Source organism: Ischnura elegans, chromosome 6 (genome assembly GCF_921293095.1).
Source record: "Ischnura elegans chromosome 6, ioIscEleg1.1, whole genome shotgun sequence".
Lineage (NCBI taxonomy): Eukaryota > Metazoa > Arthropoda > Insecta > Odonata > Coenagrionidae > Ischnura > Ischnura elegans.
The window spans coordinates 52,437,574-52,454,200 of NC_060251.1; the positions used below are offsets into that span (position 1 = coordinate 52,437,574).

Genomic DNA, 16,627 nt, shown 5'->3' on the forward strand with positions numbered 1-16,627 from the left:
AGAAATATCAAAAAACTTGGTGGCCAAGGGATACGAGTCGACACGACATCATGTCTTCAGCAAAGAGAAGAAAAATTTTTGTCGAAGAAAAGTTATCCTCTTGGTATAAAAATATCTTTATGGATTTTATGTATATTATAATTCCATTGAAATAAAATTCCCTCTTTTCTAAAAATATTATAAAAAGGTTACAATTTAGTAACTATAGAAATATTCCAATAATATGCTTATCTTTTTCAGTAATCATTCCGAGCAAGACATTCCAAGACAACAACACGCTAATTAATTGGCGAGATGTTCTTCACGGTTAAAAATACTACCCAATTATGCAAAAACTCGGTAGGTAATAGAAGGATAGGCATGATGTGAAATTGATAAAGGAAATGAAGAATACCACATGGCCACAGTCCCCAGCCAGAAGTTCTGCTCCAAACTTGAGGAGAGCCCTTGCATGATGCTAAGCCTTACGGCATGAAATAATCACCCATACAATACAGGGAGAAGAGGGATTCAGTTTCTAGTCCGAGGCAGGCAGCGGTTTCCAGAAACTTCTGCTACACAGAAAATCACTCAGCTAGGTGGGATCAGCAAATAAGGACGGCAAGAGAGGGCCATTAGCCATGTATGAGCATAGAACTCAGAATATGGTTTCATGTGTTGGTGTGTTTACCAAGAGAATATTTTAATATTGATGATTTTAATATCCTCTTTTGCTACATGAACCGCTCTTCGATGAACAATCAAATCATTCGTTTCCGTGACTTTAATAGGAGAAAGAAGGCAACTCTTTCGAAAGAACCATGAGGTACACTCCATAACATTAAAGAATGAAAAACGGAGGTTATTTGACTATAAATTGTATTATTTATTTCGACCGTCACATTTTGAGAAAATGTAACAGAAAAATTGCCGACATCTTACTGAAAATTTGAAAGGAGTATCATTATTAAATTTACTAACAACAACATTTTTCACTCAAGCATTCCATAAATCATACATAAAGATTTGAAATCTTTTTGAGTGAAGAAGAATATGGAGTCCCATTATGAAATAAACCTGTTTCTAACAATTATTTAAAAACGTAGGTTTGCGTTGCCATAGATAAGTAACTAAGGAGCTGCGATACCATGCTTATGGACAAAAAATGCCCAAATTGTGTCCTCTTCCAGCTCTTGAAGTATTGCAGATTCCTCATGAAACACCCTGTATATATGACCTAATGAAATGTACTGTTTTCCGATGCGAGCGAATTGACAAGAAAACGTCAGTATAGGCAACCCGCACACCTCCCAAGCACACCCTGAAGCACATTACTGGCTACGTGCCTGGACTGAGGCCTCAGCCTCCATGCACTGCCCTTGCGTTTCCCCTTTCTCCTTGGGTTCTTCCCGTTTTTCCCGCCTCTAATCCTTTCCCTCGCACCCACACATGTGCAATCTCCATCGCTGGACCCCTTTTCATCCCTTCAGCCCGTTCGCGTGCGGTCCAATAATCCGCAGCGCCCCTGTATTGACATCAACCTGCACTCACGTTTGCGACCACTGATCCAATATTCTCATTAAAACCAGGAGGTGATGGAGAGAGAGAGTGTGTGAGGGGTATTCTGCTAAAAGAATCGAGAAAGGTGGCGTACGACCGAGTTTCGAACATTTTTGGTCGCGGTGGAAATCCCCCATCCCTTGACTCATCACCTTCAGCGAGGTTGCAATCACTCAAAAGACAGGGTCCAAATATTGAGAGGATGGAATAGTAACTATTTAAATAATTGTTTTAATATTTATAGGTTACAAGACCACAGAAACTTCCCTAAATTAAGTTGCACCTCGTGCTCAATTAAATGCTGTTCCATCGGAAAAAATCTTTTGGGAATGGAAACGTATAAAAACTTTCGTTGCTAATCACGCACTACCAGGAAATTTAATTTTGGTCAAAGGAATAAACATAATAACAGTTTTAAAATCTTAGTGATAATACGGTAATCCCTGCACCCAGTACCCAGGCTTAAGCTAGTTAAAAATGTGTCTTACTTTCTGCTAAGAATTCATACGAAATATTATGTCTTACACTATTATTTTCAAGGCGTTCGTAGATAAGTAAACACATTAGAATGACTAATGAATACGTTCTGCCACAGAAATGTGACCGAATTGACAACAGACAGATAACTGGAAGAAATGAAAGTTTCTTGGTTTTTATATTCTTATTATATTTTGGCTCATTCGTGTTATTAAAATTTTCAATGTAAATTGGCGTAATTGTTTACATAAATAAAAATTAATAAAGTCCCACTTCCCTCAAAATGTAGAAACCTAATTCATAGGGATTTCCTTTATATTACAAAGAAAATATTAATAATAAATTAGTAAGCCTCCTCGACAGACGTCGCACATCCCCACTTGCATCTGCGACGAAAATAGGGGACCTCAGCGACATAAATAACTTATAAAATGCGAGCAATTAACATTCCGAATAGCGTAAACTGTACCAATGGAGTCCACGGACCGATAACCCAAATCGTGTAAAAAATACGAGATTAAAAGGAAGAACGTCAAATATTTTTGGCCTTTCAATAGCTTCAAAGCGCCCTTTTGGAAGACTACATTTGGAAAAAGTAATGCGGTAGCTATCGACACCTGTAATCCGCGATTCGCTTACCATCCAACGCTCGCTTACTGTCAACATCATCCTGACACGACCCTAAGAAAAGAAGGTCTAATTTAGATAAAGGCAGAGGTTTTTACTGATTTATCAGGTACCTTATAATGAGAAAAAAGTTACAAAAAATATTAAGTAAATTTGAATCAACACGGTTACAACAAGATTCCTAAGTATAATTAGAATTCAACAATATCAAACATACAACGCCGCTGTAAGACCTACAATTATGAATGACCACTTAAAGAAATCACAACATGGAAAAACGGAAGAAATAAATCGTCATTCAAAAAAGCTAAGCAGAGAACCAAGTTCAGGCGCACGTCCGTACCAGAGCCCCTGACATGCATTCAAAATATCAGCTTAGTTTTCGGCACCGCAGGCGGATTTTTGATGTTCATTCATATTCATCTTCATAACACTTCAATAAATCCCTCGAATTCCTTCCATAATACAAATTGCTAGATAGAAATCTTTTAAAACGCTGGTTTTATTCTATGCTATGCGAAAAATTGCATAATATTGACGCCCACAAGTCAAGAACACAAGAGCACCCACAAATTTTTATCTGTAACATTGAATTAAAATAAATAAATCACACCATGTTAGACGACATCAACTATTTTATCAACAACAAAGGCAACAGTAAATATTCAATCTGTTAGATTTTCCTATTAAACTGAAAACCACTGTTTCTGAGTGAGTTTTGTTTGTCTGAGTACTTGTATCAAGACTACGGCGAATGTATACGGCAAATGGCATCCCATTCATTAATTGCCTTCCATGTTTGAGCCTTTTTTTTTTTAATTTACAGTTACAATTAAAATCCGAAGATTCAAATCCAATTCCATCCAATAACATTGACTCATTTTGGTGGACGATAGTTTAAGGCACCTTTTTGGACCCGAAGACGGGAGCTGGAATGCGTCCGAAACTGTCGTCCACAAAAAAATGAGTAGACGCGGCACAGACACGAAAAACAATTATCAAGCCATTTTATACTGCTATCCTTCGTTTTCAGATTTCATTCTACTATGCGCTGACGAGAAAACTTTGGAGGGTGGGCTAGGAAAAAAATTGGGGACACATGATTTCAAAATTGTGAATTATTCCCTAAATCATGAGTTGTGGGATATGCACCATTGCACCATCATTATCACCTAGGAATGGGATGGGAATGTGTCTGCACTCACCTTCCGTTCTTCCTCTTCCGCCTCCTCTCCGCCCTGCTCTTCCACCTGAGAGTCAGCCTCCGCCTGTTCCCACCTCCGACCGCCCCCTCCGCCCCCCCGCCCCCACCCTCAACCTCCTTCACGCCCCCCTCCACCCCTTCCTCCTCCCCGATCCGCCGTCCCCGCTTACCCGAGAGCCGCCTCCCTTTGTGCCTCGGCCTCCTGCACCCCTTGCTCCACTTCCTCCGCCCCCGACGCCCGGACCCACAACCCTCCTCGCCCCCGTCCCTCGCGCGGTGCCTCCCGCCCCCGTGGGGGTGGCGGCGCACCTCACCCCCTCCTCCATCTCCCTCCCCTTCCTCCTCCTCCTCCTCTACGTGCTTCGTCTGGTTCCTTCTCTGCAGCTCCAGTTCCTCGTCGTACTGGATGTTGGGCAGAGCGATGTCCCCGTAGAAGCCCTCTGGAAGGAAACACACCAGCCGCACATTAGTTTGTATTTTTTTACGATAATAGTACATCAGCTTACCGAAAGGATTCAAACGAACCCAAACAGACATTTTTCACCAAAGCTCAAGAGGATATATATATGTAGACCCATACACACGGTCCGGGATGAACGAAATGTGTGTCTCGTAATATCTAGACCCAAGTAGGATGGTGTCACATACATATCACGCTGAAATTCCTAGACTTTTCCACAGTTAAATGACTGTATTTCCAACATTTCAAACAGTGTTATAACTTTCATTTTAGGAATATTTGCATTAAAAATAAATGGTTTCAGGCCTCAATTGGATGAAATACGTAGCATTAAAAATCTTAGAACTAACACTGTAATTCCACATTTAATGAGTGCATTTTCAAGACCTTTTTGCTGCATTTTCCGCTCACATGATGATGCTTCAATGCGGGAAAACCGGTCGCGAAAATAAATTATTGTAAATGAGGAATTGTACTGTAAGTTATTGAATTTCTGATAGATATTCAGGATATAAAACCGAAATAAAATGCAAATCAAATATTAGCAACGAATTAAGTAAAATTTGTACCCAAAAATAAATTTAAAAAATACGAGGCCTAATGGGATGTAAAATGTCGCATCTATAGAGTGATGGAAAAGTCGAAGTCGATTAAAATAGAGGAAATTGAGAGGGAGAGATGATCTTCGATTTTCGACCGTAACTCGATTTTTCAACTTCGATCCTGACCATTTCGTTTGATCTCAGCAGCGTCGCTACCGGCCTGTGATAACGTCATCCGTCCCCCGTGAAAGACCTATCTCTAAGGCAGGTAAAACTGGAAAATTCATGTCCCAAATCATCAAGAAAGCATCTCATTCAGTCGATCTATATTCAAAATTTTAGGGAAGTTGAGTTGTTCCAGGCGGCAATCCCAAAACTTAAATGTGCGTGCACTTGTAAATTTTTACGAATAATGATGGAAGCATGTATTCTAAGTATATTTTTCTACTTCTCAAATGTGTATTTTGAGTATTTTTCGAATAAATAATGCACGTTTTTTGTGCAGACTAATTTTAAAAAAACCGTCGATAAATTCGATCAATCGATCTTCTGGTTCAAATTTGGATTTTTGTAGAAAATTCGAGCTTTTCATTTCGTTTAAAAAATCGATTGCTCCAAAAACAAACGATTTTTTCAGATTAGTTTTCATTTTCTCAGACACCACAACTTTCGTGACAATCAACTTTCCGGAAGAGAGGACACCATTCTATTAAGAATAGACGACAAGGGGACTTCAAAACTGGGGCGAGGGAGCATGAAGTGTTTTCACAGAAGTACAAAATCCCAACTTGCAAAATACTTCCTCATGGACAACCACTAGTGCATATTATCCCGAAGTACTACATTTGAAGAAAAAAGAATGAAGGTTAGACACACTCGAGCAGAAGATAGTCGGTTTTTCTTGGAAGAACAAGAAGAAAAAAAAGGAAATAATTAGCAAACAATGTTTCTTTCAAACCATTCTTTCCTTACCCTTTTCATAATTACCATGACCCAACGAGAGAGCCAGAGATTCATTGTGGCCTCATGGCTTGAATATTACGACTTGACATTTCGCTTCCAAATATGACTCCAAATAAAAAAATACCTAATTTTTAACAACTACCGGGGAGCGTGGTAGCAAAATTGATCCCCAGTTCAATTCAAATGGGGGGATCGGGTTGGTGTGGTGGCTAGAGTGTTGGCTTCCCACCCGGCGGGCTCGGGTTCAAATCCTAGCAGTGGCAGAGAATTTTCAGAGACTGCCCGATCCCTGCTTGAATGTTGTGTGGAGGACATTTCAAGCGCAACACTCCGTCCGTCGGATGGGACGTTAGACCGTGGCCCTCTTGGCGCCTTTCGTTAAGAGCAGGCTAACGCCGACGCCGGGTTTCTCTCCACCCTTCCTTCCACACCCTTTCCTCATGGCGCAAATGACCTCAGCTGTCGGTCGCCTCCTCCAAATACCATACCTTCAATTCAAATCCCCGGTAAAGCCTTCAGGCGACCTCAAGAAAAATCGAGAAATGTGAGGATATCACTCCGTAGTTTAATGACAGATGAACTTGTGTTTCCCTGTTCAATCTCTTATTCAAATACGGTTTTACTGCGCGATAATATATATTGATAACGGAAGTGAAAAACTATCAGGGGTTGGGAGGATGTATAGTATACAGAGAGGTAGAATTTTAAAGAATTTTGGAAATTTAGGGAAAGTTAAGCTCCGTCGCATAGATGTACACAAACAAAATTTCCCTAGGAAAGACTTGCTTACAACCACTTTACTTGGCAAAACTATGGCGTAAAACACTAATAAAGCGTATCCTGAATCACAATTTCTTAAAACGGCATACCTCGAGTTACGATAGTCATTGCTTGCGCAAAGCTCAAATTTTGCTTGAAGTTAGCCTGTATCAAGGAAAATACTGATGTATATTCATAGTCTTATTAAGTCCTTTAAAAGGTAGAAATGAAATGGAAAAATGGAAAGGAAGATTAATGCGCGGCTTGAGCTGTGGCTAGTGGAATATTTCATAATTCGGTATTGGCCTAAGTTACGGTAAGGTTAGTCATGAATGAGAATATAATAAAGTTACCTGACGATGGATAGAAAGACTTAGATGATAGAGAAGCTATGGGAAGAATATAGTAAAGGAAGAAGTAAGAGAGAAGCAAACAGGGGCGACAGGCTAATGTGTTATCAACACCTGCAAATAAAAGTATATACGAGAGCGCCAAACGTGGCCGCGCAATAACCAAAATATTGGGCCAATAAATTATTATTAAATATAAGTAACTGAGGCAGATGAGATGTAGTGGAAGGGCACCTTGGCTAAATAATAAAGAGATGGCACAATTCCACGGATTTATTCAATAACGTACCAAGCGTTTGACCCACGCGTCACAGTGTACTTACGAGCGTTTCCCAGACAGCAATGCACCATATTTTTATCTCTGAAATTTATGTATCGCACATAACGAAAATTACACACATCAAGAATGATGTTTCTATTATTTTTTACTTTATCTCTTTGGCCCTGTTGGTACCAATCCTTATTCTGGTCACGGAATCATTTATTCACTAATTGTAAGTGAATCACGCCCTCGTCGTCTTCAAACTATCTTCCACGAATGAAATCCTGTAATTCCCCATACAAGTGGAAGTCCGAGGGAGCCAGGTCATAGCTGTAGGGTGGACGGGTTAGCACTGTCCAACCCGATTTTGCCATGTGTTCGGGAGTCCTCAAATTTGTGGGAAACCGAGGGTTATAGTGTTGAATCAAAACATCTTTTCGGTTGGTATGGCGCCGAAGTCGCTGGGATAGCATCTTGAGGTTTGATAGTGTGTTGAAATATACATCTGAATTAATGGTTCCACCTATTGGCATCAATGGCATGGCGATGGCAACATTAGCTCGCTGCTACATATCAGGTGAGACAGCCGTGGATGGTTTCTCCGACCGCTGCAAATCTTGGGGCACCGCCGGACCACCTTCTATTGTCTTCGTTTGCTGAGACCAGGACTATCACTACTTTTGTTGACAGCAGATGCTCCATAGGCTTTGCACAAACGTTTGTGAATATTCTCCACGGTTTCTTTCTTCGCGGCAAGAAATTCAATGACGGCACGCTGCTCGTAACGTACATCACTTAAAGACACCATTTTGAAACGGTCCTGCACCAAAGCTATCACTCGAAAAAGTAAAAAATTTTGCATGCTTTAGTTTGCTATGAAACTTCAGGCAATACATATACGTAAAGCTTCAAATCCGCACCATTGTTGTCGGCTGAGAAAAAAAATTTGGTGCATTACTTCCTGGGCAATCCTATTATAAAGTCGATAGAAATCATTTAACAACTCCATATCGTGAGTGCTAAATTTATTTGAAATACAATTTTCAGGCGAAATAAGTTTAACGAAAACAAATTATATCGACGGTATAAGCCACTGACAACTGCCAAACCCATCACGTGATTTCGGATTTTCCCTCATGCTATGTATATCATGTATATCATCTCCCCTCAAATAGAGCCCCCGGCACGACAGAAGTAAACGCGAACCACGTGGTGGCGGAATGTTAGAAGACGAATTTTTACGAGGGGTGACGGATTTTACGCGGGTGGCTACAAGGAGTGAGAGGATTTTAAAAAAATGAACGGGGGTTACGGGTAGAAAGTGAGAGAGAGAGAGAGCAAAAGAGAGAGGCACAATAAACTCCAGCTGATGCCCTCGGGGGGAAGAGGGTGGGGAGGGAAAGAAGGAAGGAAGGGGGCGGGTGGGCTGGAGAAAGGAGACGAAATGAGGGAGGGGCGGGTAATGGAAGAGAACGAACGGAAGACGGGAACACGATAATGGGAATGAAAGTGAACGGGGTGAAAAGGGGGGGGGGAGAGAGAGAGAGAGAGAGAGAGAGGAGAGAAAGCGATACCAGAAGGGTGTACATTACAAGGCGAGACTACAGACGGGGAGAAACGTATAAACGCGCGAGTGTAGGATGATATCCAAACAGCTCGATATAAGAAATCTTATCTATACACATGAGTGGGTGAGAAGGCAAAGGGTACAATTGATTTCTTTTTTCTACACTGACAATGAGTTAGGAACAGAAATTAAGTATAGAAAACAAACGAGATCAATTAGATGTTTACTAGTGCATTTGATTTTCAACTCGATTTCAGCGCAGAACAGACACTCACTTGTTTCACTGTCACTGTCTCACACTCACTTGGCAACCAAGTTTTTGTGTATTTCTTCCAACAATTAACTTTACCTAACTCTGTTACGTAAAAAATCACTTGTACCCATTGACTTCTCAGCCCCTCATATATAATCTAGTTATTATTATTAAAGTAATCAACCAATTAAGGTAGGTTTCCATGGAGTATTTAAGAATTATTCTGGCATTCTCCCCACCCCTCATTGACTTCCCTCTGCAATTCATAATAACGCCTACTCCCTCTTTCTATGTAACAGTACTATTTTAATACATAATATCTTTTTATTAACGTTTTAATAAGCCCTCTTTTCTCTCCTATTCTTCATAGGACTTCCTCCTTGGTTACTCAGTCGATTTCTTTGACTTCCATCATCTTTCTGTAGCATCGCATTCCGGATGTCTCGACTCTATATTTCTCCGCTGCTGCCATAGTCCATGCCACACTTCCATAGAGAAGCACACTAAAAATATAAGTTTCGATAAATTGTTTCCTTATTTTTGTTCAATATATACCTTTCTTTTTGTGGAACCCTCTTCTCGCCTGGGATTTTCTGCTGATAACTTCTTTCTTCTTCCATCGCTAACTATGCTGTCTCCGATTTTGATAACATGGAACATGTTTAATGCCCTTGTGTTACACAGTAGCATTTGGGTTCGGTGTAGCAGTTATACCTATAGCTTTTCAAAAGCACTTTCACAAAAGATAAGAGGACTGGGATTTTTTTAAAATAGATGACTGCATTATCGTAATTTTTAGTTCAATCGATTTTCTTCAGCACTCCATATTTGTCGAAAAATGATGTAATTATAAAATCGTATCCGGCTCGATTTTGTGGAAGGTGTAGAAAAAAAATTGAACCTCCTTGAAAATGACACGTGTTGAAACCATTGTCGGTTGCTGAGTTGTGACATTAAAAGTGTGGAAATTACCATGGTGTTCTTCTTTTTATCATGATGTAATTAGCTCACAAATCACTTCAAAATTACATTGTGTTCGCTCAAGAGCAAACGGAGGGTGGGACGGACATTTTGATTACGATCCAATCCTGCTCGAAATGCCGGAGTTTAGCTTTTTTTTTAAAGAAATGCGTGCTTGAAACTTTCACCCGCTCAATTACTCAGTAAATTAATACCAAGGTTGGACAGATTTTGGCAGAGTTCACCCTACACTCTTCCATAGGAGCGTAAAATTTCACTCATTCAAAGTAGGGGGAAAGGTTCCTTTCCCTGGGACAACTTGAACTTCGAGAATTTTTATTTGGAAGTGTCCTAAAGCTTCGCCCGGGATTTAAACCCGAGAAATTACGGTCAGCTGTCAAGTGCTGTAATCCACTAGTCTACCACGTTCTTCGAAACCTTATCTAACCACTGGTAGAAATTTTCTTATTTCAACAAAAAATTGATTTTGTCTTCATAGAAGCGCCTCATGAAAGTTATGGTTCCCTACTTATCTTTAAGGCACTGTCTGCCTGCATTATTAAAAAAATAAATAGAAAGGGACATAATACAACCGCCTATTTAAGGAACAATGAATCCTTGTCAAACTGGGTACTTTCAATGTAATATTTATAGCTCAGTGAAAAAACGTTTGGTCTTACTTATGGACCTCGACATCAATTATTTAAATTAAATTTTAGCGTAAAAATGTTACTGAAATGGTATTTAGATAAAATGTTGTTCATTCCGCCACAACGGAAATGGAGGGTGAGTAAAATGGGGAAAGGGTGTCAGTAAGACCCCACAACACCACAAAGTGGGTACATATATACGAACAAAAATGACAGGAAGATCGGGATGTGGTATGCGGCTTGGTGAGTGGAAGGGAGGGAAGTCAGACGAGGGTGGGGGTAGAACAGGGGAAAGGGTGCAGACACAAAAGGGTTGGCATGGCCTTAGCAACACCCGCTCGCGACGCTCACTGTCAGTGTCGATGATGCGTGAAAAGGAGTGTCTCCATTTGCACACCTCGGGTTTCCAAGACTACCGGCCCTGTCCGCGACTCTTCCCCGTCTGCCTCCCTCATTCCAACCATGGGTTAAAAAATTCAACTGTTGGGCCAAAAAATCAAAAACAGCTATGGACCGCCATTGAGGAGGGATGGGAGTATTTATCTCAATTAGTATGCTCCAGTAATGGTAATTAGCATGTGAAAAGATATGACGATGGACTGTGATTATACAGACTGTCCCAAGGGTCGTGTGTCATTTCTGACCTGCAATTTTAGTAACTTTGCATTGAGAAATATTCATGAAAATTGGCACAATTATGGGGAAAGGTCCTAAGTTTTGTTGAGTGTAAGCAAAATTTTACAATTTTGACCTTTTGACCTCACAATGTGGGTCCAAACCAAAAATTTGAATTTGCCTTATGGGGTTTCAATGTTAAAAAAATCGAGCCGACTGTGCAAAAGCAAGAACACAAAAGGTGAGAGACGAGGGTGTGCACTTTCCTCCATAATTTTTAACGTTTACATCGAGAAAGCCATCAATAAAATCAAGGAGAAGGCTTTTGGTGTTAATATCAGCGGAGAAAAAATTAGTAAGCTTCGATGTTCTGACTACATAGCACTCATAACCGAGACAGTGAAAGATGTGAGGAAGACTTTGACAAATATGGAAAGGTCAATGTCCAGAAATGAACTGAAAATCGAAAAAAAAGAAGACTAAGATATTAGTATGCAACAAAAGAGAGGAGGCTAAGACAAAAATAAACTTAGGGAAGCATAAGCTTGAATAGGTGAAAGAGTTTTCTTACCTGGGAAGCCGAATTACCAACGATGGACGAAGAAAGAAAGAAATAGTCAGTAGAATATGGCAGGCGAAGAGGGCTTTCTACAAAAGGAAGAATCTCTTTGTAGCTGAGAATACAAGCATAGAAGTAAGGAAACAATTCATCAGCTGCTACATATGGAGCATGTTTCTCTATGAAAGCGAGGCTTGGACGTTGACAGCAGCAGAGAAGTCAAGAGTGGAAGCATTCGAAATGTGGCGCTACCGAAGATGATGATGACAAAATGGATCGACCGTGTGAGTAATGAGGAAGTGCTAAGAAGAGTGGGAGAAAAGAGAAGCCTCCAAAAAACCTTAAGCAGAAGACGGGACAACCAAGCTGGGCAGATTATGAGACATGATGGCCTGATGAAAACAATTGTAGAAGGAAAGGTGTACGAAGAGAAAGGCAAGGGACGGCCCCGAATGAGTTACGTAGGAAAGGTTATAAAATACGTAAAAGAGAAGAATAGGGTAGTTTCCTTCATCAAAGAAAACGAAAGGCATTGATTGCGATTCCTCACCCACCATTGGTGTATTCATAATATACAAATTATTTGGTTTCAGAAATGCCAGTTTAGACGAATGGCAATGGTCAATTTTATCCTCATTTGAAAAAGGCCAGATTGGCGCCCATGCGATGCCACTCCCACAGGGGCCCAGATGCTATACGAGTAGTCAGGAGTTTTACATAGTCTGATATTACCAATGCATGCATGAGGCAAAGAGGTCAGGGAAATATCTCTCAATAATCACCTATTAAAATTGCCTAAGGTCTAAAAGTTTCCTCCGATTATTTTTTTATTTTATTTTTATTTCATTCTTAAGCCACCGGTTACAGCACTTATTGGCCATTTTACACCAGGGTGTTCAACAAATGTAACAAGTAAACGCACAAAAACAACCATGCCCTGGGTCGGGGAAACCTACCCAGGCGGGGCTCGAACCCGCGACCTCTTGTTTGGCAGGCGAGAACTTTACCCCGCCGCCACCGAAGTCGGCAAGGGTATTATTTAATATTAAGGGTATTATTTAGTAATTATTATTTATAAAGGTATTAATAATCCTAAGGGTATTAATAAGCCAAGCGCTACCTGCTAGCAACCTGCAACGGAGCGGCGCTCATTGCCTCGGACCAAGGGGGCCTCATTCGGCGGTAACCGGAACCAGAATGACGTCACACGAGCTTTTCCCAGCATTCATACTTAGCTGTCGCGTTTTCGCGCGCTTGAAAATTTTCACTTTTCATTTAATCGCGAAAAATAGACATCGTCATTTAAAAATCTAAAAGCTTGAAATACCTACTCCAGGAGTAATAATCTTTCGATTTAGGCAATAAAAAAATAACCCTATTACGTCGCTATTAAAAGGGTAGCTGTTTTTTCTTTGACCAAAATCACTTGTTCTATGCAGTACTTTTCATAATGGATTCATCAAATAATTTTGCACTTTGGCGATGTCATCCATAAGACATTTTTTTCTATTGGCTGCGCTCCACTCGCGAAGGTAGGTTTAAGCGAAAGCGTTGTTTACCAGGAGAATTTTGCGAATCACCCAGCCCATCCAACCTCCCCAAATTGAAATTCCCTCTTCAATTCCCAGCAAGGCCTATTCCGTTCCTTTCTACCCATAAATCCTATCCTCATCATTCCCCTTCGCCGCTTACAGAACAATCTTCCCTCTATTACGATTTTTAGCCTCTCCTCCCAGCTTATCACTAGCTTCATCCAAATCCTCTGACCCCTCCGTATCTCGCTTACAAGTTATCAAGCATTCCGTCGTTCCTTATTCTCTCCGTACACTTCAACTTCCCCATTCTCTTTCAAGCTTGCATCTCGAACGCCTCCAATCTTTTCCCATCCTCTTCCCTCAAATGTCCAAGTTAGCATACCGTAAAGCCTACCAGATTAGTCTCTTCGCCATCCTTTGTTTGAAACTCTTACATGACGATCCTCTCATTAGCTCTTCCCTGACCTTAGCTAAATAAATTAACTTCCTGGCATCCTTAATTTTGTGCACCCACTTCAGTATGTGCTCGCATCTATTTCTACGTTTAGCCTCACACTCCGTCCTCGCGATGGTCCATAAACCCGCATAATTTTAATATTTTTTGTAATTAATCTTCATGCTATCTTCCTCGCGCCATTTACGTCATTAACATACAAAATAAATAAAAACAAGGAAAGTGTCACGTAGAGAACTTAAAACTTTTCATTCATCACCTTCCATACTGCGTACTCACCTCGGAGGCTTTACCCCCAAAATACGTGTTTGGACTCTTAATAGGCGAGCAGTAGAGCTTATACAGCCATTAACGTGAGAAATCCAAAATTGCGTATCACATTATTTTAGTTGATAAAAATGTCATATTTGAACTTCAGCTCAGCACATGGGGAGAAATAGAACGTAAAGAACAAAATTTATGCGTTATACAATTACTTCCAGCTAGGAAAATTTTCGCATATTCGACCCTGAAGTGGTTCAGCAGCTTAGTTATTTGTAACTTCTAGAAAAACATGAAAACACGAACGTTGCTTGGAAACGCAGAGGAAATGAAAGAGGCAACGGAGAGGTAGAAAAACAGGGGGCGCGATTCACTTAATGGGAGGACGGATAGGATGCGACAGTGGGAGATAGGATCGAGATACGGCGAGAAGAGGATTGAAGACCTGGATAAAAGTGCAGGACGGGCGCAGGAGGCTAGCGAAAGCAACTTAATCCCGCTTTGCGTTTGGAGATCAGAGGGACGAGATTAAGTAGTAATAGGAATCGATAGAAGGTCACGGGGCTATCAGGACTAGGAGGAAATGGGAACTGTAGGGGAACGGATTAATTCTTTTGGACAAGGCGAGTAAGCGCGTGTTATAGCAGCAAATGATGCCGGATGCTGTTGAAGAAAACTTCGCCTGCCCCTCCGGGTTTAGGGTTATTGTTTGAGGTAGAGATGGGCACCTCGAAAATAACGAAAATAAATAAAAAATAAAATATTTATTTAAAAAATCTTCACTTTCCTGCGAGTTCAAAAAACGAGAATAAAAAAAACGATTTTTTCGTGATAAGTCGCAACTAACTTCTTGTGTTTTCTGATTTACTTACCATCTTGATTGATTACTTTTGCCACTCGCCATCGGCAAGACTTAAAAACTTTGATATACCTAGGCCGACGACTGAAATTTACCGACAGTCATACAAATACTTAGGGCCTAAATTATTTAGTATGTTGCCAAGTGATATGGCAAACTCGGAAAAAATATGGGAAGATTTTTTAAAAAGATGGAATGATTTGTATCCGCTGTAAAAAAAAATGTCTTATGAGGTATGAGGAAGTAGAGTTTCTGCTAATAAAGGTGACATAAAAAGTTTTCAATAAAAGGTATATTGTATATTTTATGCATGTAATTATGCGTTTATATAAGAAAGATAGTTACCCTTGTGTAAATATTTGAAATATCATAATATAATAGTGAATGCAATCAGTAAGATAACAAATAACTGAATGCAAGGAAATAAATTTACTTCTCATGTATGTTAGCACCAGACCTGTGCAAAAAGTATAAGATGGTAGCCCCATAACTATTCAATAAGGGGTACCTTTATATTCCACAATTATGTAAGTGTTTTCTAATGTAATATATTTGAATGTAAATGGAATAAAGTTATATATTATATTATACATTATAAAAAAGAATGTATTTTTCTTTTTTTAACACAATTTTACAAGAAAATGCAGTTTTTCTCCATTTAATAGGCTGATAAAATGGTCTTTAATGCTCTGGTAAGTTATTTTGGATAATGAGATACTAATGAATTCATCTGAGGATTTAATAACAGCTATCCGAATAATCAAGAATGTTTATAAATTTACTTATTTTTGCGGTATCACCTTTTAAAGTCCGATCTTCAGATCCCGAGGTATGTTTTTAAGATTTTATGAATTTTTTATGATGATCATAGGATTTTATCAGCTGCAAAAACACATAACGAATAAATACATCCCGATAAAGGAAACTCGAACGAAGAATACAACTCTTAGATAGGTGAAAAAGAAAGTTGGGGGGACGCCACGACTTGGAAATGGCTCGACATAAGGCGAAAAGGATGAAGGTACGAAGATAAATGGAACGAGGAATACGAGATAAGAGAGTGAGATGAAATGAAAAGTGAGATGAATGTCCCAAAACTTCCGTGATTCTCTCAGGGAGACTTTTGGAGGGTTGGTACTGTCCGCATGAATGTGTACCGGAAGATTATTACTTACCCTCACGCCCTCTATAACTTAATGTAAGTAAGGCACAAAGTCAGAAAAGTATGCACAATACAAAATGAGCTATACCTGCAGATATTACAAACAGCCATAAGGACGAAAACTTTTTGAGGCACGTCGTTCAAAAACTAGCATTTGTTTCTGCTAGAAGTGAACTGAAGAGAGATATGAAAATACCCACACAAGATAGGGTAGTTTTAAGAGATGTTAAGAATTAAGTCTGGAAGTGAGAATGTTTCGACACTGTTTTGGACAGTTCCTCTGAATGAGGTTTCGTTCTTCGCCAGAATATTATAATCATGGGAATACCCAGCGAGGGGCAGAGGGGGGCAGCAGCCCCGCTAGAAGCAAAAATCGCTAAACAAATTTTCTTTAAACCCACGAAACATGCTATGCATTAGTATAAGACAGTGGTGTAACTAGGAATATGCTTTGGGGGGGATGGGATGCATAAGGTGGCGACCCAACCCCCCAGGCAACGGAGGGACCCGAAAAAAAAAATGACTTGCCCGAAACACATTTTACATCATTTTGCCACTAAAAATTTAAC

At 40.0% G+C, this 16,627-nt stretch overlaps 1 protein-coding gene across 1 annotated transcript in view; it reads right to left on the reverse strand.

Annotated features, from left to right (window-relative positions):
- The window catches only part of LOC124161369 (bone morphogenetic protein 1), a 339,468-nt gene that overhangs the window by 112,241 nt on the left and 210,600 nt on the right, over window positions 1–16,627 (reverse strand). The window contains exon 2 of the mRNA XM_046537683.1: window positions 3,849–4,287. Coding sequence (XP_046393639.1) covers window positions 3,849–4,287 — 439 coding nt within the window. The remainder of the gene's footprint in view (window positions 1–3,848; window positions 4,288–16,627) is intronic.